Source organism: Trichophyton benhamiae, assembly GCF_000151125.1.
Source record: "Trichophyton benhamiae CBS 112371 chromosome Unknown Abenha-G-c-322p01.r1, whole genome shotgun sequence".
Classification (NCBI taxonomy): domain Eukaryota; kingdom Fungi; phylum Ascomycota; class Eurotiomycetes; order Onygenales; family Arthrodermataceae; genus Trichophyton; species Trichophyton benhamiae.
The window spans coordinates 616,716-638,511 of NW_003315110.1; the positions used below are offsets into that span (position 1 = coordinate 616,716).

At 48.7% G+C, this 21,796-nt stretch overlaps 6 protein-coding genes across 6 annotated transcripts; 2 read left to right on the forward strand and 4 right to left on the reverse strand.

The window, feature by feature from the left end:
* Positions 1-492: 492 nt before the first annotated feature.
* ARB_06040 (uncharacterized protein) lies at positions 493-2,877 on the reverse strand (the record flags this gene model as incomplete). The annotated part of the gene is made up of 3 exons (XM_003015683.1): positions 493-773; positions 846-1,467; positions 1,531-2,877. 3 exons carry the CDS (start codon positions 2,875-2,877, stop codon positions 493-495), a joined length of 2,250 nt encoding a protein of 749 aa, XP_003015729.1.
* A 1,106-nt stretch (positions 2,878-3,983) lies between these two features.
* On the forward strand, positions 3,984-5,825 carry ARB_06041 (uncharacterized protein; the record flags this gene model as incomplete). The annotated part of the gene is made up of 1 exon (XM_003015684.1): positions 3,984-5,825. The coding sequence occupies one exon, from the start codon at positions 3,984-3,986 to the stop codon at positions 5,823-5,825; it is 1,842 nt and encodes a 613-aa protein (XP_003015730.1).
* A 148-nt stretch (positions 5,826-5,973) lies between these two features.
* ARB_06042 (uncharacterized protein) lies at positions 5,974-8,850 on the reverse strand (the record flags this gene model as incomplete). The annotated part of the gene is made up of 6 exons (XM_003015685.1): positions 5,974-7,154; positions 7,224-7,308; positions 7,466-8,272; positions 8,355-8,468; positions 8,541-8,644; positions 8,826-8,850. The coding sequence occupies 6 exons, from the start codon at positions 8,848-8,850 to the stop codon at positions 5,974-5,976; spliced, it is 2,316 nt and encodes a 771-aa protein (XP_003015731.1).
* A 1,298-nt stretch (positions 8,851-10,148) lies between these two features.
* Positions 10,149-10,820, reverse strand: ARB_06043 (uncharacterized protein; the record flags this gene model as incomplete). Its single annotated transcript, XM_003015686.1, has 1 exon — positions 10,149-10,820. One exon carries the CDS (start codon positions 10,818-10,820, stop codon positions 10,149-10,151), a length of 672 nt encoding a protein of 223 aa, XP_003015732.1.
* A 511-nt stretch (positions 10,821-11,331) lies between these two features.
* On the reverse strand, positions 11,332-15,098 carry ARB_06044 (uncharacterized protein; the record flags this gene model as incomplete). The annotated part of the gene is made up of 5 exons (XM_003015687.1): positions 11,332-12,675; positions 12,731-13,009; positions 13,099-14,613; positions 14,685-14,962; positions 15,029-15,098. The coding sequence occupies 5 exons, from the start codon at positions 15,096-15,098 to the stop codon at positions 11,332-11,334; spliced, it is 3,486 nt and encodes a 1,161-aa protein (XP_003015733.1).
* Positions 15,099-15,490: 392 nt separating this feature from the next.
* ARB_06045 (uncharacterized protein) lies at positions 15,491-19,819 on the forward strand (the record flags this gene model as incomplete). The annotated part of the gene is made up of 5 exons (XM_003015688.1): positions 15,491-16,077; positions 16,227-16,471; positions 16,533-16,554; positions 16,610-18,495; positions 18,552-19,819. The coding sequence occupies 5 exons, from the start codon at positions 15,491-15,493 to the stop codon at positions 19,817-19,819; spliced, it is 4,008 nt and encodes a 1,335-aa protein (XP_003015734.1).
* Between the last annotated feature and the right edge of the window lie 1,977 nt (positions 19,820-21,796).

Consider the following 21,796-nt stretch of genomic DNA (forward strand, 5'->3'; position numbering starts at 1 on the left):
GTTGGTGCCCTCGATATGCTTGACACCTAAGTTAGGGAACGAAGGATATCCTAAGTAGACGTCAAGTGTCTTGATCAAGCTTATTGACGCTTTTGTAGAGCGTTCGTGGCACGTCGTCATAGCAAGGTAGTTGAAGCCTTCAAGGTTTGGATTTCTATTGGCAGGAAATTTCCCGCGATTCTTAAATGGGGCGCCCCTGTCAAGCAACTGACCCCTAGGTGGTGAATGCTGGATGATACATGTATTATATATCACAGTAAAGGGCAGGCATTTCACTTTAGTCCTCTGCAGTGATCGTAAGAAATGTGAATATTCGGCGTATGTAGATTATTTATTACACCGCGTGAATATGAACAAATGGCCATGACAGATGCTTTTGTCCACCAGTCAAATAGCTATCATTACAAGATCCTAGGAATTTCTGAAAGCTCCAAGAGGCAAGATACATCGTAATGGACTCAATATCGTCTTAAATGCCAGGAGAGATGAAAATCAAGCTTCTTTGATAACACCAGGTCGCAACAGCTTGTCCTCCTTTCCAAAGACAGAAACATCCTTGACGATCCCAATGAACCTACGATGGTTCTCTCTGGAGTTTCCGAGGCGCGATCGAAACATACGGAGGAGATCGTTGCTCAAGATTCCGTTTGCAGGAATAGCAGCGTGAATTTCAGAAGCAGTTGGGAAAGAGGCGGGTGGGGGAGCCCCGGCACCAGGGTTGGCACCCGAGACCGACCCTCGTCGAGATCCGGAACCAGAGGGAGTAGAAATGCCTGTATCTACCAAGTTAGTTATGGCATCCATGATATAAAGGGGAATGTATATGTGTAATGAGAGGAACTAACCACGAGAACTCTCGGGGCTGCTGGCCCGGCTACCGGTCACAGCTTTGCCAGCAGGAGTAGGGCTTCCAGCACGAGAACCAATTGGAGTTCCGGTCTTTGACTTGGCACCTGGAACGTTAAGCTTCATTCTCTTTGCCATAGTACTATCACTCATTTCAGCACCAGAGTTGGCGGCTTTTTCAACATCACTTGCAGATCCAGCCTTGCCTGGAACAGTGCGGATACGCTTCTTTGCACCGGCAGCGGTTTGAGCAGTGCTGGACGTGGCATCGTTTGCGTTAGCAGTACCAGAGCTCTTTCTCTGCGCTTGGGGAACAGGAGAAATAGGTCTAGAGGTAGGCTGAGAATTGGAGATTTGGGCAGAAAGATGCTTGTTCTTCGGTTTCTTTCGGGAGGAATCTGTGCCACTGGCGTCGGAGAGGTTTGGGGATCCAGGACGTTTGCGAGCGGCAGCTTGTGCTCTCTTCAGCGGGTCAGTATGCTTAGGGCGCCCAGACGGGGTATTGGTGCCTTTGGTAGATGTCCCCGAAGGTTTGTCAGCCTGGTTATCTTTTCGCTTGGGGTCTTCTTCCGACTTTTTCTGCTCCTCCTTTTGGCGCTCTAGTTCGGACTCATCCGTACTCTAAAAAAAAAACAGTTAGTTGAATAAGAAACAAGACAAGCACAATGCAAAATGCAAAATTACCTCATCATCAGAATAAGGGTTTGCATCAGATCCGCTACTGTAATCAAAATTCTTCTCGCGTCGCTGCAACGCCTTTCGAACCTGTTTGCCAAAGCTTTTGAGATCTTCCTTTTGTTTCTTCTCTAGGTGCTCCTCTTCATCATAGTCCTTTTCATCTTTGAGATCAAAGATGTTTGCCTTTAGCTGGTCTTGTTTGATACGCTTTTCTGCAGTTTTGGCATCTTCATCATCATCAAACAGCCCAACATGTTCCTCGTCATCTGCAAATCTATCTTCGTCGAAGTCCATATCGTCGCCTTCGAAACGATCAGTGACTGGAGCGTTTCGAGACTGCCCAGTATAGATTTTTCGCTGTCTGGCATATCTTTGAAGCTCTCTCTCTTGGGCTCGTGCTTGTTCCTTTTCCATGAACCATCGGGGGTCTCTAATCTTCCTGGCCATATGCTTCTCTGCCTCTTCAATGGTCAAGACCTTGAACTGATTTTTGGCAGTAAATTTGTACCATTTATCGATGGGTATCATTCGCATCTTCCCGCTGCGCTCCAAAACAAATGTGGCGTATGTCTCTGACATGGCAGCCTCATACTTGCCAACCCAAATATTTTTATTATCAAAATCTTCCAGATGCCAAGGTAAGGCCTCCTCATATTTAATCTGAGACTTTGCGGCCTCCTCTGGTGTGATGATAGATTTGAATACTTGCTGTGTCCGCTGCTTAGGGGCGTTCACTTTCTTGGGTCCTGAATTGACGGAGGGAGCAATCTGCGCCAGGTTATCCTCACGTTCTTTAGCCCGTGCTTCTTTCTTAGCTTCCATCTCCTGGCGTTCGGCCTCAGTCAGACCAGCGTAAGGGTCACGGAACCCTCGTCGGGGATTTGCATCTTCCTTCTCATTTCCTGCTGGAGAGGTGGTTGTAGCTCTTGGATCTCGTCGCTGTAACCTTACGGGGCGTGTAAATTGAGATTCATCCCTGGGGTCCACGCTTTTCTTTGATATGAGCTTTGCGATGTGGTGCCTTAATCCTTCTCTGAGCGCACGTTTTGTTGTAACTAGCGGGTAGTCCGAGTACGTTTCAGAGAGCAACGGACCGCTGAAGCCGTTGGTAGTGAGATCGTCAGCGCTGGGGATAGGTTTTGGTTGTGGAAGCGTGCTCGCCGGAGGTTGATGTCGTGGAGGCTGCAGCGGAAGGGTCGACGTCCCATTTGCGGTTGTAGGCCTGACCTGACCTTGCATATATCCCTGAGGCTGACCCTGGGGCTGAGGCTGGCCAGGAGCAGTAGGTCGTGGAATAGGTCGTTTCTTTGGTCGAACGAGTGGATCGGCTGGCTTGGGGCGCCGTCTGACCATAAAGGGTCCATTCGGTCCTCCCGGGGGAGTTCTACCTAAGGGTGGATTTGGCGGAGTCGTTGAACTCATGATTCCAGGCCCTGGCTATTACCTCAGATAGGGAAAACGGCCAAAACTACCATTGGAGCTGGCAGCGGAAGCTCTCTCACGAGCTGTCTGTCTGGCGGCTGCACTCAGTACCCAACCGTGATGAGCGCGAAGCCAGCGACTGAAGGGTTAGAAGCGTTCACTGTGTAAAAAGGGAGTTTTTTCTAGCAGCTCCGTATTCGTATCCTCTGCTAGTAGGAGGGAGGGTGTCTGTCAGGGCGAGATGTTTGGTATTGTGATAATCGACGTCGCTGTCGCTTTCTTTGACGTCGAAGACGCCTAGATGTGTCACGTGCACAAGTGACTAAGCTGTTTGTCAGCAAGTCGTTGACGTCAAAGTTGGTTTTTGGTGGAAGAAGACGAAGTCGAGAAGACGGCGAAGAGCCGGCAAGAAGATGCAGACGATGAAAGAGAAGATGAATCCGTGATGGCCGAAGCCTTAGGGCTCCTAGCAGGTGGCTTTTATCCTCTATGAGGAGCGGGGGACACTGAGTTTTCAGGAGGACGGCCTACAGACCTCAATACCCAAATATGCCATTGAGCTTCAGGATAACAATGCTCCCTTTGCTAGTTATTCATGCAGCCAGTTATAAAGCATTGACTTGTCGCTCTGGGTTGTTTCCCTGATAGCTCAATACCCATGGCAGTTTACTTTTTAGAATAGAAAGATGGCTCCCAATACGCCCTTTCTACTTTGCAGGACCTTTTGATATTCAGAACGTTCGAGACCAAATCCACCCACCAGATGAGAGGACAAAGAATGCACTAAAAGGACAGAAGAAGACCGAAGAGCATAGAAGAGAAAGACGCGCTAGTGAGAAATCTCTAACTAGCAGGACAGGAGGGAGATTTCTGGTGAGAGAGCTGTCCTAGCCTACCCACTAAGGCACCAGTCTGCATTTATAAATAGAGACGTTCTGCCCGCCCACCTAATTTCTTTCTCTTCTTCTTCTTCTTCTCCTTTCAACGCCTCCTTTATAGTTGTGTTCCTGGCTGTCTTTTGTTCTTTTCTTCTCATCATGGAGCCCACTGAGCTAGTCCGGCTACCAGATGAACCCGCCGCCGCTACAAATGCAGATATAGCACCGGATAGTGAACTACCTGACTATACCACAGGATCATGGTCATCGCGATGTGGTGCCTCTAGACCCCATTTGGTGGGCTCTCCAACAAACTTTGCGGTGGGCTTTCCTGCAGCACCCCCCAACGTGCCAGCCAGTGACTCCATCAAGTCCCCCCAGTCTCCAGCAGAAGAGTGGGAGGGCTCTGGGACCATCGCTTATATTACCGACAAATCCATCAAGAAGTTCCTGAATCTGCCTCCGGAGGTCCACCAGCGCCTCCAGCTCGCGAGTGCCCAGCTCGCTGCTGAGCATATGATTGCCCGAGGGGCAGCAGAAGCAGAGAGCGAGTCACTCGGCCAGTGGCAGCGTGGCCGTCGACTGCCAATCCATATCTCACCAAATTCCGCCGTTCATCAGTATGAGTTGGCTCGTTTCGAGCTTGATCGTCAAGCCGGCCTTGTACCCATGGCAAAGCCGGTGCCTACTGTGTCAAAACGAGTCAAGCCACAGATCCAACCCCATGAAATGGCAGAATTTCCGTACTTGCATCAGGTTGTCTCTGATATCAAATCCTGGAGCATCTCTCGTAGCCGCCTCGAACAGTTGGAGGAGCTGCGTATCCTGCTGTGCAGCTGGACTCATGATGCTGTCGTTGACAAAGTGAAACAAAACCAGCAGGGCGTCCAAACCGGACCCTTCTCGATCGCTCTGAAGTGCTTCGGCAGCTATCGCTCGGGCTATGCCCTTGTTGAATCTGAAATGGATCTAATCACAATCACGGAGAACCTGCCTGCTTATATCAAGCAGAATCTGCCACTTATCATGGCTCAGTCATTTCAAGCCCATGGCTTTGCATCTTATCTTTTACCCAGTATCGAGCATGACCGCTGCATGTTCCTCCGAGTTTGTCAACACCCATCCAAGCAGTTCTGCCAGAGGCTTGAATGGGAGTATCAAGACCTGAAAAATGCCAAGGAGTTGAAAGCATTTGCCATCTCACCTCTTGCCTGCTGTGATAAAAACACCCCATCACTTCATTATAACATTTATTTTGACCGCATAGAGACGCTGGCATACCGGACTGATCTTCTCAGAGGCTATAGGGCCTGTGATGACCGCGTCTATGAAATAACAGTAATAGTGAAACGATGGGCAAAAGCACGCAGAATCAATAACCCTTATAATGGCACCTTGTCTTCATATGGATACACGCTCATGGTACTGCACTATCTGATGAATGTTGTAAAGCCACCTGTTATTCCAAATCTGCATAGATATGCACTACCAGAGGGCGCCACAGAGCAGGACACATCCTTTACCCGCAGTCTTAGAGTGATTTCTCAAGAAGCAGCAATTGGCAATATTACCACCAACACTCAGTCAACTGCCTCACTTCTCTATGGCTTCTTCGCTTACTACTCTTCTGTCACCAACGACCCAGATCTATACCCACGGCGTAGGCACATGCCCTGGTTCCACTGGAGAGAAGGAGTGGCTTCCATTCGCGGGCCATACACCAAGAAGACATCAAAGGGCTGGGTAACTTACTTCAAGGACGTGAACGGTACTGTACACAACAATTTACTCGCCATCGAGGATCCGATCACACGAAACATCAATGTCGCGGATAAAGTCACGCTGGTCGGAGTATATTTGATACGGGACGAATTTGCGCGCGCATTCCGCATCGTCTCACTTGCCAGGCCAATGCCAGGCACAGATTTGGCGTGGCAGACGCCGGACGGCGCCAGATGCGAGGATCTTTTTGCTGAGCCCACTGCTAAAGCCAAGCTTTGATAGCACTTTTAATAGTCTATCCTTTCCTATGTTGTTGTTAATATGTTTTCCCTTTACTAAATTGCATGCCCATTAAAGTTGGTAAAAAATTAAGTTAAAAAAGACAAGACACCCAAAAATACAATGCATATGATATTTATTGAATTTATCAATTTTCCTGAGTAGAAGCCTTCCTGGCGTCCTCCCACCTCGTTTGTACATGTAGCCACCAAGTTTTTAACGCGGACGAATCAACTCCCAAGCTAGCTAGCCTGTCTGGGTCGGTTATAAACCATTCCTTATTCCTGCAGTCTTTCTCATATGCGTTCAGGCTGATACCATCCCACTCATGCGTCTTTATGCCTCTAAAAAACGCCACGGTCCCGACGGGAGGGTGAAATTCGGCTGCATCTATAAACACGCTCATCGATATTCCTACCGTCCAATTAGCTGTGATGCTAGGTGGCGATGTAGATGGTAACGAGGACGCAGTAGTCACAGACGAGCGCCGTTTGTCGACGGTTTTGATGATAGTGGGATCGATGAGCCTAAGGTCTCTTTTCGGAGGCATGTTTGTTCGTTTTATCACCTGGGGAGAGATCCACGATATCACTGCTATAACATTGCAGGGATAGTTCCTCTTGGGGAAGGGTATTCGAGGGGCGAGAAGGTCTGAGAGGGTGAGGACTTTCATGGAGGTGGACATGGCTGTGGAAGACAGTATTTTAGGTGCTGTAGAGTAGCACGGAGATACACCCAGGATATCATCTTTGAGATTTTCATCTTCGATTTCTTCAAGTAGATTAGTATCCTCAACTGCTGCCCTAAATACCATTGCCTTATCCCTCTCGGCGGTTTTCTGTCTCCTCTTCTCTTCCCGTGGGCTATCACCAGCGCCTTCGTCGGACAGTGCGGCTGCATCTCGTTTGACGAGTAGATGTTCATCCTCAAGATTCTTGAGCTGTACATCTAGTTTGAAGGGCACTGCCCGTCTATACCTTGCAACAGCCAGGAAAACAACTCTGCCAGACCGTGCACCCTTGGGTGCTAGTCTGTTGGCCGTACGTAGCTCGTAGTCTTGGATATCAAGAACCGTCCCGGGCGTCAGGTCATCCTTACTGCTAGATACGAGGACATGCAGCTCGCTCTTGAGCAAGGCCTGTATGGTGTATTCTCCATCACTAAGAAATAGTCGATACGCTTTATACACGGCTTCGTGCTTATCATTGTTATGGGCTTCCTCGTCCTTCCGGACGATTACCTCGATAACGCGCTCGACTCGAAGCAGCAGCTTGGGCGGTGGACATTGTGTGCGGATGAGTTCGGCGATACACGGTCTGACCTGAAGTCCTGTAGGGTCCTAAGACCAGTTAGCATTTCTCTATTTCTTTGTTTAAGAATGGTAACTTGAGAGCTTACCATGCCAGGATATCCATGGCGTAGGTGAGTTGGTGAGATGGTGATCGTTGGTGGTCGAGTCGTTGTTAACTAATGACATGGCGGACTAATAATGAGTTTGGCGTTCTGCGGGTGTCGTAGTTACGAAAAAGCAAAGAAAAACATCGAGTAAACATGAGCATAACATCATCTATTTTGAACTTTTGTATGTACATTATAAAATAAAGAAAGAAAGAAAGAAAGAAAGGTCAAAAGACATCTACGACCTTCTCTTCATCCGCATCGTCGGCCTTCTTCGCCTCGATCTCGAGTCTGGCTTTCTCGATGGCGGCCTCTGTAGCCTCCCCTTCACCCTCCTCGTCTCGCATAATGACTTGCACCAGTCGGTCGCAGGCCTCCTGTACAGCCTCGTTGTTGGTATGCAGATGGCACTCCCTGATTAGAGGATATACCTGGACCCTCCGAAGCATGTCTCTACCGTCCCTGGTTGAGGTCAATAAGAGAAGCGTCTCGAGATGCGCAGTGAGGATGTCCGGGTCCGGATCACGCTGTTTGTCGGGCGGAAGCAGTTGCAAGTCCGGCAGCATATCTGAGCTTTCCTCGTCGGTGAACTCTTCTGGCCCGGCGAGCGGGAGGAGGATATAAGGCAGCAGGTTGACCTGTTCCTCCGACATGAGGACTGGGTGGGAGGAGACATCAAAGGCGACGTTCTTGATTGTAGAAGCGACTCCTCTGCGCCTAATATGACTGCGGTGCTCGGTGAAGACTGTCAACTTTGTGATGGGGATAACCGCGTCGTAGGCTTGCTCGGTGACGAAGTAGGCTCGTCCTTCTTCGAACTTAGAGATGTCGGCAAAGAAGTAGGAGAGATAGTCATATGCCTTGTCCTGGTCCTTGTCCTTGTCTCCTCCCTTGATGAAGCAGTCCATAAGCTGGTCCATAGCCTTCTTGGAGGTCGACACCCCCTCCGGCACTGCTCTCTCCAGGCTGACGATACGCTTGATGCTGTCTGACTTGGCCAGGTTGGCGAGCAGCATCGTTATCTCTGTTGCTGCCTTTTCCTTTGGGTTCTACCATACCAGCTAACAGTCAGACGATGGCTTGCAAGAGCAGACAGTAATAAGCAAGTAAATAAGACAGACACCTACATACGGTGACTTTCTTCAGGAGGGTCTCGAGAAAGGCATCGTCCTCCGCCAGCTCCTTGAGCACTTCGTCGTCCGCCGACAGGTTGATCAGGATGGTCAGCGCATCTTTGGCAATCGGCTAATGGCAGATATGTCAGCTATAACTCCTTGAAACTGCTTCAGGAAAAGGCATCGGAGGTGTCTGGCGCACTGGGTAGTCCTTGGCCAGCAGCTTGAGGTCTCTGACGGGGAGCAGTTGGTGTCTCTTGAAGAGCGCGGGCTGGGAGGCAGAGTAGCCGACGAGGTTCTCGCATGCTATCCGTCCGTCGGTCCGTCAGTATGGCAGCACGGCAGTGAGACGTAGAAAATATGGGCAACGGGGCGCAAAGAGGCCTACCTATCTGGCGGATCTGCGTGTTTCCATGGTGGAGGAAGTCGACCAGCTGGGAGTCGTTAGTTAACTACTCCGGCCAGATAAGAAGGGAAGACGACAAACTGACCTCCTCCAGCTCCGTCGGCATGTTGCCTGTCTCTCTCTCTCTCTGACCGACTGCCCTGGATAACTATTCAACTCTGTAAATGCCCTTCCTGCCGACTAGTAGTAGTGTGGGATGACTATGCAAGTCGCTGATCTTCGACTGTGACGAAAAATAACTAGTTAACTTAACAATTCGGTGCGGGAGCCGCAAATTCAAGCTTCTTGGCCAGCGTCACTCGTTAACTATTTCAACTCTCTTAACTGTTTCGCCAACACGGTGAATTTCCCATATTCTTCATTTCTTCTTCACCTACAGATTATATTTGACCCGGATGCTTGACCTAGTCCAAGGTCATGGCCTTATGACTGGCTGCTTGCCCATCAAGATACCCCTGAGGCGTGTCTATCTAAGGACCAGAAACCATGACCTCCACTAGCCGCGCAACTACAACGGCTCGACGAGAGAAGGCAAAGGAATCCATGACAAATATTGAGCGTCCGGACTCATCTCCGAGGCATTCTACCAGGGCTCAACGGTGAATGGCGCTGGCATCGTGTCTAGGAAGCTCGTTTGGTGGGCTAGGTGGCATGTCTCTTCGAGGGCAGATACCGTCACCCTAAGGGAAGAACGGCTATGTTCGTTTTATTGAGGCTTGGGAGTATATCCAAGCACTTTTCTAATACAGCAGTGAATGGCCGGCAGCTAAGTTCAGGGCATGTTCTGTGAGACGTTGGAGCGCCACAGAGAGACAAGCAGTGGGATGGGGGAAGCATTGGGATCGTACTAGCAAGGAACAGGGTCTAATAGCGACTGCGTAGCGAAGCACTTTACCGGTCAATAATACAGTATAAATATAATTCCACGTTCGCCAGGTGGTTTCTCACAGTTACACCAATAATCGAGCAGGCCAATTGATCCCAGGGGCACCTTGTTCTATTTTATATATCTCAAGATTGAGAGCTGATTTTTGCTAGTCTCCTAGATATTATCCATCAAGCATGCTAGAGACTGGGGAAAGAAAGCTTTCGGTAACTAGAACACAGAGACCAGTGTTTTATGATTAATTCTCTTTGGTATACACGGATGAAAAGGCGTTGTTGAACGATAGACGCAACCCAAGTGACGGGGCCAGCCTCAGTCTGGCCTCGTAGTTATTTATTCCATCCAAATAATGCTATCGTTATAAGACATAATCGACTCCCGTAGACGGCCCAATCCAAAGAAAACGCGGATAAAACAGAAATGGAGGGACAGAATACACGAGGAGAAAGAAAAGGGAATCAGTAGTAGCGAAGTGAAATAGAATGGGAAAAGAGTACAAGTCAACGGCCGCTAAAAGCTCACAAGGACTCCCGGAACACGCCTTTCTGTGCGTGAGCAGAGCCCTCGCCAGCCGGAGGTTCTGGCCGTGGGCTCACATTCCTCAAATTGCTCCCCTCAGCATGGTCTCCAAATGGATTAGCTGGGTCATCTCCTTGTCCCAACTTGACAGGCGACGGATCACGGCTCAGACTTCTTCCACGGCTTGCTTCATGGCTCGCTCCAGGAGCAAGACCACCATCGTACGCAGATGCATTGCGATCGTATCCGCCAGTGTGTGGCGCAAAACCGAGTTCCTGCTCTTCATAATACCCGGGCGGGCCGAAGCCACCATCTCGCTCGGCGGCGCCCATGCGCGTGTCCCATGGCTCATCCTGCTCAGAAAGAGGCCTGCCAGCGCCGCCTCGGTAGGCTCGTGGCTCAAGATGGTCTTCGTACGATCCCTGGTGTGTTCTGCGATTGCGCAGAGCTGCAACCTTGTCCTTAAACCAGCCTACTATTCCACCGCTTCGGGGAGTCGGGTAGTTTGCGTCGCCATACGATGCAGGAGAGGATGTGAACGGTAGGTATGATTTCAATGGTGGTGGAGGGAGACCGGCTCTCCGGGCGCGGATCTGGGAGTAGCCTATCCAGCCGCCATACGCGAGAAGGGCGAGGATGATGATGAGTATGAGCCACCCGAACCACCGCATCGTGGCGATGTGTCTAGCTTCGAGATTCTGATAATCACGTTGCGGTTATGCTTAGGCAGCGTTCGAGTTTATTGTTTCTTGTAATTGGGAATAAATAAATGGCGAGTCCACAAGTCCAGAGTCCAGCTGATCAAGTGACAGAAAGGGGAGGTTGTCGTAAAGATATAAAGCTCGACACTCAGGCCGTAGGTCTCTCGCGCAGTGAACACCAGCTTGTCTCGGAGCCTTTTGTTTCTTTCTTTGATGTTGATCGTTCGTCAGCCGTTTTGATATGCGCAGCCTGACGGGAAGGAGGATAAGATTACGTAACAGAGTTGTATTCAAACCTTGGCAGGAGCCGCATGATTAGTCATTAAACCTTACGTCCGCGATAAGCGATAAGACTAGACAACAATCCATGTATATATATATATATTGAGAGACAATATTACGAGTCGATTAAAGGGAGAGAAGAGGGAGAAGAAGAAAAGAGTTTTGATATATAGGGGGTATATTCAATTAATTGACACGGTTATCGTGCTGAGCGTAAGAAGCCAACAATGCCACGACAGTAGCTGACCAGATCCGCCAGTCGCTTGGCCTCGCTCTCCTGCTCAGCCTTCCACTCTCTCAGAGCCTGCTGCAAAGCCACATTCGGCCCGAAGATGGCCCCGTTGCCCTCGGATGGCTGCGGCCCAACCGCTGCTTCGACGGCATCGTCGTGGACACGCAGGAAAACAGCCATCCACGTGTTGACCAACTCAAAATCTCGCTTTTGGCGGAGACGTTCCGTCAGCGCACGGACAAAGAGGGCTAGCTCATTATCCTGGCCATCCTGGCTCCTTGGATCGAGTGAGCGTATCTCTAGATCAGTGTTTGCTGGAGAGAGCAGCTTCAGGTACTCAATAAATGGAGTGAAGTCATCAGCTTCGCCGGCGGAGTGCAGCAAGGTTGTAAACTTCGATAATTGCCCTCCTGCCGACCCGTTCATTCGCTGTATCCGCGCAATGCGGCTCCGTTCCGCCTGGAGTCTTTTCCTATCGTCTTCATCCTGGTCTGCAGAGGCGTTGCCGATACTTACTGTACCGGATGCAGATCTTGACTCAAGAGACGGCAAGAAAAAGGGAGCTTTCTTTGGCTTCTTTGGGGCTTCCTTTGGCTTATTTCGTTGCTGTAGACATATTAGCAGATGGAACTCTGAATGAGGAAATAATGTTGATAATAACAGCCAGCATACCTTTATAGTGTCAAGGTGCAGTAGGGTCTGCCACCTGGTCTTTGGAGTCATGCTCAAGGTCATCATGTTATGAGAAAGCTGGTCAGGGGTAAGCACAGGCTGTTTCTGGTCATCTGATAACCAACTGTCATCAAAAGCTGCCTCTATCATAGCAACTCCGCCCTCTCCTGATGCGGTTGGAGCAGCAACCGCTACAGCCGTATCTTCCTCGATATGTCTTGTCGGAACATGCATAAACAGACACTTGTTATTCCAAAGGTTGATCCCTACGCCCTCTGCATGGGCCGTAGCAAGGAACTCGCCAGTGCTTGAAAATGAGAGGGAAACACATGTATTCTTCAGCCTAAATGCATCAATCAGATGGCCAGTTGGCAAATCCCAGACGCGGATAACCGAGTCCATGGAGGCAGCAACGATCCAGCGTCCGTCATTTGAGATGGTAAAGTCGTTGACCTGGCCAACACATCCCCAGAGTTCACGGACTAGCTTTTTCGTCTGGATGTCGATTACACGGATGGAAAGATCGTCACAGCTGAGAGCCAGAAGGTCACTGGTGCTGCTGAACCGTAGGCCAGTGATGGCACACATAGGATTCCAATCTAACTCATCCAGAAGTTGACCCGTAATCAAATTCCAAAACTGATCAAATCAGCAACAATGACACATATATATAGCTCGAGCAACAGGTACATACCTTAACTTTACCATCAAGTCCACAACTGACAACAGTAGTATTTAAACTGTCAACTACGATGCCTGTGATGGCTTTAGTATGTTTAGCAGACTTCTTCTTATCGAGCTCGTTCTCATCTCCATCAACAAGCCGTTGTAGCTTTGCCTTCTTAGCTTGGGCCGGCGTCAGGCGTGGTGGGAATGACTGTCGACGGATTCCAGACTGCAGGTTATACATGACTAGTGAGCCGCCATCGGAGCCAACCAAGGCAAATGTCCCACATTGAGACATGGCCACACTCTACAAACACATTAGTAAATTCCAAAAAAAAAAAAAAAAAAAAAAAAAATAGATATGAAGGGGTCAAATAAAAATGACAGGGAGTGTACCTTCACCTCAGTACTGTCACCAGTCTCCAAAGCCCAACGGCCGGCTTTCTTCTTACCCCAAATCCATGTACGCGCAAACTTGTCACCCTTATGCCCAGTAACAATGCTCTCCCAGCCGGTCATATTTGTGTTCTCTGCACTTGTGGCCTTCGAATTAGCCCATATGGGTCCTCCAGCGGCTGCTCCCATACCACCATCTCGGTTCAGAGAGCAAGCCAAGCATGTTATTTCGGGAGCTTTCAATTCTTCATAACGAATGGTTTGCTGGCTGGCGGACGTGCTTGACGCGCCGATCTTTTTGGCTTTGCTCTTTACATTTCCCTGAGAGAGCTCCGTATTCTGGGAATCCTTGCGCAAGCTAAGACCAAACAGGCTGCGGTCCTGGCCAGCACTTAGCAGCCATTTGCCTACTACTTCAGACCCATCGGATCCCGAGGGAACAAACATGACTTTCGTAATTGGCGCGGAGTGGCCGGATCTGGCATGAAGCGGTCTTGGGATTGGGGAAAAAGGAGTCTGGTCGAATATCCAGGTGCGTAGAGCATTGTCCGAGCCGGTTGAGACCATGACTGGCTGACCGGGCAGGAACTCGACTTTGTTTATCTGCACACTCCTGTCTTCTCCAGATGGTTCATGCGCATTTCTCACAACACCAGTCACACGACCGCCGTTATTCAAATCCCACAGGACAATATCACCGCCGTCAGCACTACCAGTGGCCAATACACCATCCTGCCGCCCATCCTCCCCAGCCCCAATTCCATCTGTACGGAAAGAGATAGACGTTATAGGAGCACTATTGGTGAGCCCAGGTTTCTTCAAGCAAAGCACGGGCTTGTCTGTTCGGATATTATGTATCACTAACGATCCGGATGCATATGCAATTGCGAGGAGAGATAAGGCTGGAGATGGCTGCAATGCGCTGACTGCACCTGCGCCTGGAATAGTAGGGAGGACTGAGTACACCAATTTCCCGGTAGACACATTCCAGATATCAACGCAACCGTCAGAACGTCCAACAAAGACTTTGTTAAGGTACGTAGGCATGGTACATAAAGTACTAGGAACTAGCTTAGTAAACTCCTTGGTGGCCGCAGGAGTAAGGGTTGTATAATGGGAGTAATCTGCCGATTTCCACACGATGATACGATTGCTGCAGCATCCGACAATCCAGGATCCAAAGACGACCAATCGATCCACCGATTGAGCGACAGACCCTGGGGCAATAGAAGGCATCTCCAGCTCAGCCACCTTCTTCCCACGCTTAAACACCCAAACACCGCTCTGCTGAGCCGCTGACTGGCCGCCCCAGGCCGCAAACACACGGTCCCTCCATGCATGGGTCGCTGTAATCAAAGCCGGTGTCTGTGGCCGGGTCAAGAAGACAAGACTGAGACCTCGTCGTAGGTCATATGTCTGCAAGGACTGGCCAACTGATGTTGTTATTTGAAAGGTTGTCTTGCCTAGTGGGATCGAGGTAAACGGAACGGACGTCGACGAAACAAGGCCCAGAGTCTGCAGTCACAGAGTTAGTCTCTACCCATGTATCTGTGCATCCATCCAATTGTATATCAAAAACAGCTTACTCTGAAAGGTGTGAAGATGCGAGATCCGTCTGGCGCGCGTGAATGGCTGGACTTCTCCGTCACGACCTTCTGCCGCTTCGCCAGTGGCAGGTCAAAAGCCTCGTTCGCCATCGTCAGCTCGTCTCGATATGTCCTCTCTTCTTTGTCTTCCTTCTCCTCCTCTTTCTCCCCTTCTTTTTCTGCTTTTCCTTCCTGGCTTCTTCGTGCTGAAGCTTCAGTAAGTAAAAAAAAAAAAAAAAAAAAAAAAAAGCGCTGAGTCAGCAAAAGCTTGGCGCCGGCTGTGCCCTAAAAAGACTCCCCTTTAGGAAATCATCCAGAACGTCAATTTCGACTTCAATCTCAACTTTTCTTCTTCTTCCGCGTCGTGATCTTCATCTTTGCTTCTTCCTTGCCGTCGATTGGCTTGTGTTTCATTGCTTTTTATTAGTCTGCGACCTGGAGGCGAGCCAGTGGGTAGCCTTTTTGCCGCAGTCGGGGTTGGGATGAAACGACGGCGCTTGTTCCCTGGCTAGTTTGATCACTCATCCAGCTGCGAATTCAGCATCAAGACGTCTCTGCTCAAGAGTGCAAGAGAGAAGCCCAAGAAACGCTTGTAGGGACTTCGGCTGAGATCAACAAGCCCTTCCCTGCTAGCGGCACCCCACGTGGCGAAGGACTGCCATTAGGACGGAGTGGACAGGGGAAGATTTCATCTCTCAAGACCGCTGCTTTTTCCTCTGCCGAAAGTCGATTTTCTTCTCCATATCCTTAAGGATATAAGCTAGTAATATCGCCGGCATATAAGTACAAACGATTAGATTGTTCCCATGCAAGCTGACGTCGATGGCCAGCCGGACAAGAGTCCACTATGCAGCAAGGATCGGGGTGCACCAAAACAAGAGCCAAAGCCAGGACAGGAGACAAGAAGAGAGGTAGAGACGGAAACAAGGACTCTGGCTGCCCAGTCGCCAAACACTGAGTCGACGTTATTGGAGTTGATCCCTCAACCTCCTGCTGTCCCGTCGTCACCGCCGCAGCCACTCTCGCAATCACAGCCAGAGCCGCTCGTACCGCCCATTGAGCAACCGGTAGACTCGTCTTACACCTCAACATATCAGCGCAATCCCCGCTACCTGACCGATCGCGACGGCAATCGGGTGTCCTTCTCTTCCCTTTACTCGCTCACTTCCAGCATCCACTCTGCGCCTGGGGATAGAGAAAGGGCATCCAGCACCGCAGTATCAAGTGTTGACGGCTCCGGCAAACCGCGCTCTACCATGGATGACCAGCGGAGTGTCTCTGCTGGGCTTTCCACTCGGCCAGATTCTTCATTACACACACCCTCCGGTTACTCTGGACAAGGCACATCCTCTTCGCCCGGATCAACATCTCCAGGTCGGTTTTACTACGTTGGGTATTGTTTTAAGCGTCAACTCTGTTAACATTGAACATAGGTCTTACTCCCTCATTCCAACACCATCTAGCGAAGCCGGAAGATAGCCGGTCTCCGGCTTGGATTTCACGTCCTGGACGTTCGTCAAGCAAACAACCTCGACGTTTTAGTGCTAGTACTGGCGCAAGCAGTGCTAGTGAGGCAGAAGGTACAACACCACCATTGTTCTCAAAAGCTCTGGGTCCCGAGGGGTTACTAATCCAAACAGTGCGTCTCCCTCTCATAGGCAGAATTGGAGTTTGTGCTCTTGATGTCAAGGCACGCAGCAAGCCTAGCCGCAACATTTTGACTCGTCTTCAAGCAAGAGGTGACTTCGAGGTCATTGTATTTGGAGACAAAGTCATCCTGGATGAAGGTTTGCTACACCTCCTAAGTGCACGTTTCCGTTGATAAATATCTTTTACTAATTATTATAGATGTCGAAAATTGGCCGGAATGGTATGTCAAGATTTTCAACTTCTAAGAATGCCAGCATTAATTTAATCAATCGCAGTGACTTTTTGATCGCCTTCTTTTCCGACGGATTCCCTCTTGATAAGGCCATTGCATATGCAAACCTCCGAAAACCGTTTTGCATCAACGATCTTCCCATGCAGCAAGTTTTGTGGGACCGCCGATTATGCCTCCGCATTTTGGATCAAATGGCAGTCCCAACACCGAAGCGTGTGGAAGTGAACCGTGATGGTGGACCAACGTTGGCGTCGCCTGAACTTGCTCAGCATGTTTATAACTTAACCGGAGTGCGTTTAGAAGGTCCACCAGATGGCACCGGGGGTGGAACACCCCGAACGCAGTCGGTGACAATGTCTGAAGACGGAGAAGCCCTCATTGTTGACGGCAAGGTGTTCAAGAAACCATTCGTGGAAAAGCCTGTCAACGGAGAAGACCACAACATCCATATCTACTTCCCTAATGACCAAAATTACGGAGGTGGAGGCCGCAGGCTCTTTCGCAAAGTAGGGAACAAGAGTTCAGAGTATGATCCTGACCTTAAGATCCCAAGATCTATAACTGAGCCAGACGTCAGCTACCTTTATGAGCAGTTTCTACGCGTTGATAATGCGGAGGACGTCAAAGCATACACTGTTGGCCCTGACTACTGCCATGCGGAGACTCGCAAGTCTCCCGTTGTTGACGGCTTAGTACGGCGGAACACTCACGGCAAGGAGTTACGGTATATCACTAATTTGGGAAAAGAAGAGGCTGCTATGGCCTCAAAAATATCCAACGGCTTTGGTCAGCGCATTTGCGGTTTTGACCTTCTTCGTGTTGGAGATGCCTCCTACGTTATAGATGTCAATGGCTGGTCCTTTGTTAAGGATAATAATGATTATTATGACAAGACTGCCAAAATTCTTCGAGATATGTTCACTCGTGAAAAATTGCGCAGAGACGGGAAACTTGACGTTACTGAGCCTGCGAAGGATCCATCCTCCAGCATACCACCCGCGGTAAATTCTGGGTCTCATCGGCATACTCTTAAGTCGTTATTGAAGTCCCCAAGCATTGCGGGGCTTCAAAGCGGTTTCTCTAGCCACAAGTCCCCCGCCCAGACTCCAAGTACCAAGAGCACAATCTCCTCTAAGGTAGAGACGGACGATTTGCATAGGAAGCCCAGTCATTCTGAAGGTTCTGAAAAGGCAAACTTGAGTCCAGATACCCAACTAACTAACGAGCCATCACAGCCGGTAGAAGCGCCTACCGCTCCGCCACCATCGTCCAAACACTCTTGGAAACTCAAGGGTATGGTGGCCGTGATACGGCATGCTGACCGAACTCCCAAGCAGAAATTCAAATTCACCTTTCACACCCAGCCATTCGTGGATTTGCTCAAGGGCCATCAGGAAGAGGTGATTATCCGGGGGTCTACTGCGCTCCGTAGCGTTACTAATGCTGTAAACCTCGCTTTAAAGGAAGGCATTGAAGACAAAGAAAAGCTCATGTTACTAAAACGCTCACTCGACCATAAGGTTGAATGGCCGGGGACAAAGGTGCAGATAAAGCCAATGTTTCGCCGCCGAAATTCACGGGAACTACAAGGGAGCCGTACTCCGCCTCCTGTCTCACCCTTAACTACAAGTGAAATACCACCGGCCCCTGCCTCTCCGCCAGACTCTGCGGACCCTGAGCACCCCCGTGTGGCCCGCAGTGACTCCCTCTCGGGGCCTACGTTTTCTCGGTTTTCAGCTGTGGAAAATGATCTAGTCCTAGACAAACTGCAATTAGTCATAAAATGGGGCGGGGAACCAACCCATGCAGCTCGGTATCAGTCACAAGATGTCGGCTTGACAATGCGTGATGATCTTAAGCTTATGAATAAGGAAGCATTGAACGATGTGAGGATGTTTACAAGTTCAGAGCGGAGAGTTAGTACAAGTGGTAGGTGCCTCACCACGATAGAGCCCCTTTCGTGTTCCATAGCTAATCGAATACAGCCCAGATATTTGCTTCGACTTTTCTCGACCAGAAGGACCTGCCGGATGATTTCATTCAAGTGAGAAAGGATTTACTAGATGATTCAAACGCGGCAAAAGACGTAATGGACAAGGTGAAGAAAAAACTCAAGCTGCTTCTTCGAGAAGGTAACTCGGCTCCTCCTCAATTCGCATGGCCTAAGGAGAACTTCCCGGAACCCTCCATTGTACTATCCACATTGGTCGAACTTATGAAATTTCACCGCTGCGTTATGCGTCATAATTTTCAAAAGATTGAGGCGCACGGCAATTCCCATCCTGGCGCGTTCGGATCCTCCTCACCTACTGAAAAATCGCCATTCACCGATATCCAAGGCCGGTGGTGCGCTGGTGAAGACCCACAACTTTTCAAGGAACGTTGGGAGAAACTATTCAAAGAATTTTGTGACACAGAAAAGGTCGATCCAAGTAAATTATCGGAGCTCTATGATAGTATGAAGTTTGATGCACTACATAATCGGCAGTTTTTGGAGTGGGTTTTCCTCCCGCCAGATGATTTCATCTACGAGGGTGAGACTGACAAAGAACGGGCTGGTCATGTCACATCTTCCCACTTCTTGGAGCCTAATGGCAATGCTGAAGGCAATGGAACTAACGGTACGAACGGCAAGCCCAGACCCCCTGCTGGTCTATTGGCTCCTCTTGAAGACTCTTACGACTCTTACTTCAAGCTATACCCTGGTTCGACGCCCTCAAAGCCAAAGATTGACAAACGCCTCTCCCGCCTTAAGCATCTGTATAGCTTGGCTAAAGTCCTATTTGACTTTGTAACGCCCCAGGAATACGGTATAGCTGACCATGAAAAGCTGGAGATTGGGCTACTCACTTCACTTCCCCTACTCCAGGAGATAGTGATGGATCTGGAAGAGGTGCAAGCATCTCCAGATGCTAAATCGTTTTTCTACTTCACCAAGGAATCCCACATCTATACCCTCCTCAATTGTATCCTTGAGGGTGGACTGAAAACAAAGATCGCACGACGGACAATTCCAGAGCTGGATTATCTCTCTCAGATATGTTTCGAACTTTACGAAGCTCGTGATGCAGAGGCCGAGACCTTCGCGTACTCCATCAGGATCTCAATAAGCCCAGGATGCCATACGTTCGATCCATTGGACGTTCAGCTAGATTCCAGGCATGCAATCGGATGTGCACCCCGAAGAAGCCTCACGGCGCATCAGGATTGGAAGGAAGTGATTGAAACACTGAAGGCAAAGTTTGATACGTAAGTATTTTTCACGCCAAAGAACTTAGACAATGATTCACGTAACTGACTGAAGTACCAGCGTCAAATTGCCCAAATCATTCATTGCAATCAATCTTAGTGACAAACACGCTGCGGCTCGCGAGGAGGAGCAAACTTAGTTTGTTCTACGAGCCCACATATACACGTATGCGTTTTTGTTTTTCACTTGGAGTTTAGCTGTTATATCTTCGTTTTTTTTTTTTTTTTTTTTTTTTTTTTTTTTTTTTTTTTTTTTTTTGATTCGAGTTTGTGTTTTTCACTTTTTCATTGTATAGTTAATAGCATACCGAAGAACATATGGGAACGGATGCATTTCACGGTGAGAATATGAATGGGATGGCTCGGGTGGTACTCTGCTATTATTGTTTTGTGCATGCATATCAACGCCGGGCGGTTGGCTAGACATGAAGGGTAATAGACGGGCGACCGATTTGCAGGAAGATTAATTAGTTATACAAGGTGTATGGGAATTTCATACAATCCACCTTCTACGGTCTAATCCATTTACACTTGTACATTGATCGCCTTATTGTTTATCCATTAGATATAGTACATAGTAGTTTATTATGTGTATCATACTGGAGATAATAACTAGTTCAAGATTACACACAATAAGTATTCTGTTGATTTATTACTTTTATTAAACCCATAATGTTGAATATATAATATATATAGAAAGAACCTCGACTAACTCTAGCTCTTTGGCTATTCTAGTTTTCATAAAATTTATAGTACTTCACACACGTAAATGAAGTCCACTGTGGCCATCCAGTCTCCCATTTATAATAGATTTAGACCTGAAGAAAGAACTATAATATAATTATGATATATACAAAATGCAAATTATAATGTAGTTAAGTAGCTAGTTAACAACCCGTTGTGTAAACAAAGCTACTTGATATTTGTACTTGAGTGATCGCGAGAAGCTTGAAGAGGGGTAGAGAATATCAGGTCCTTCACCGTTTTGCCTTCAGTAGCCAGGTCATGAAATCTATATAAACCCGGCCTGCTCTCTCCCTTGCACACCTTTTCTATCCATCAGCCAACGATACAACATCCTCGAGCAACCTTAGAAAAACAGCATTTTCTACAATACTTCAACTACCACAACGCTACGAATCCTCAAACCAGCAAAAATGAAGATCTCGTCCCTCTGCGCACTTGCAATGACCTTCCTGGTCTCTGGAACTGCCATTGCCGGGTGTATCGAAGCCCAGTGCGATGCGAGCGTAAGCAGTTATCTTGCATTAACATTTGATTAACTAGTTAGTTATCAGCCCAGGCAGCTAACAAGAGTGGCTTGTGTCTAGTGTCGTAGAGAAGGCTATACCGGTGGCACATGTTTGAAGAATGCCGGCTTCTCGTAAGTGGATGACCTGCCCTTGTCCCAATAAAGAGAGAAACCAGTACACAGAGCAGTTGCTAATGAAAAACCGTTTAGATACTGCGCCTGCCGCGGCGCTCGTCCTCCAGGCCGTCGTCGCTAAGTACCTTATAAATAAACAACAACACAACCTTTTCCCCCGTTGATCTCCGTTATCAACCATGATAGCGGAAGATAGCACCAAGTTCAAAAAGAAATATGGGATTTAACTCCCTTACCTAGCTAGCTGGTTTCGGGTTGATGAGCTATTTCGGTCACTTATATTTCAATAATTAAGCAGTTACTTACAATCCACTGGCTCGAACTATTTTCTTTCTAATTTGTCAACCACCCGTACCCTGCTATACAAGAAGGACATTTAGTTACTCGAATCAGCTCCTGGAATTTCCTGAAAAGAACTCGAGAACCTTTTTTAGCTTCTCAAGGTCCTGCGGCGGAGACTGAGCCGCCAGTGGAGCCATTGGAAGCTGATGTTAAGCTTTGCCGTAACTTAGCTAAAATCAACCTCATACGCTTTACTAGTGACAACAGTAAATAAACCATTTAGAATCGGAAGGCATGAATAGTATTTATGTG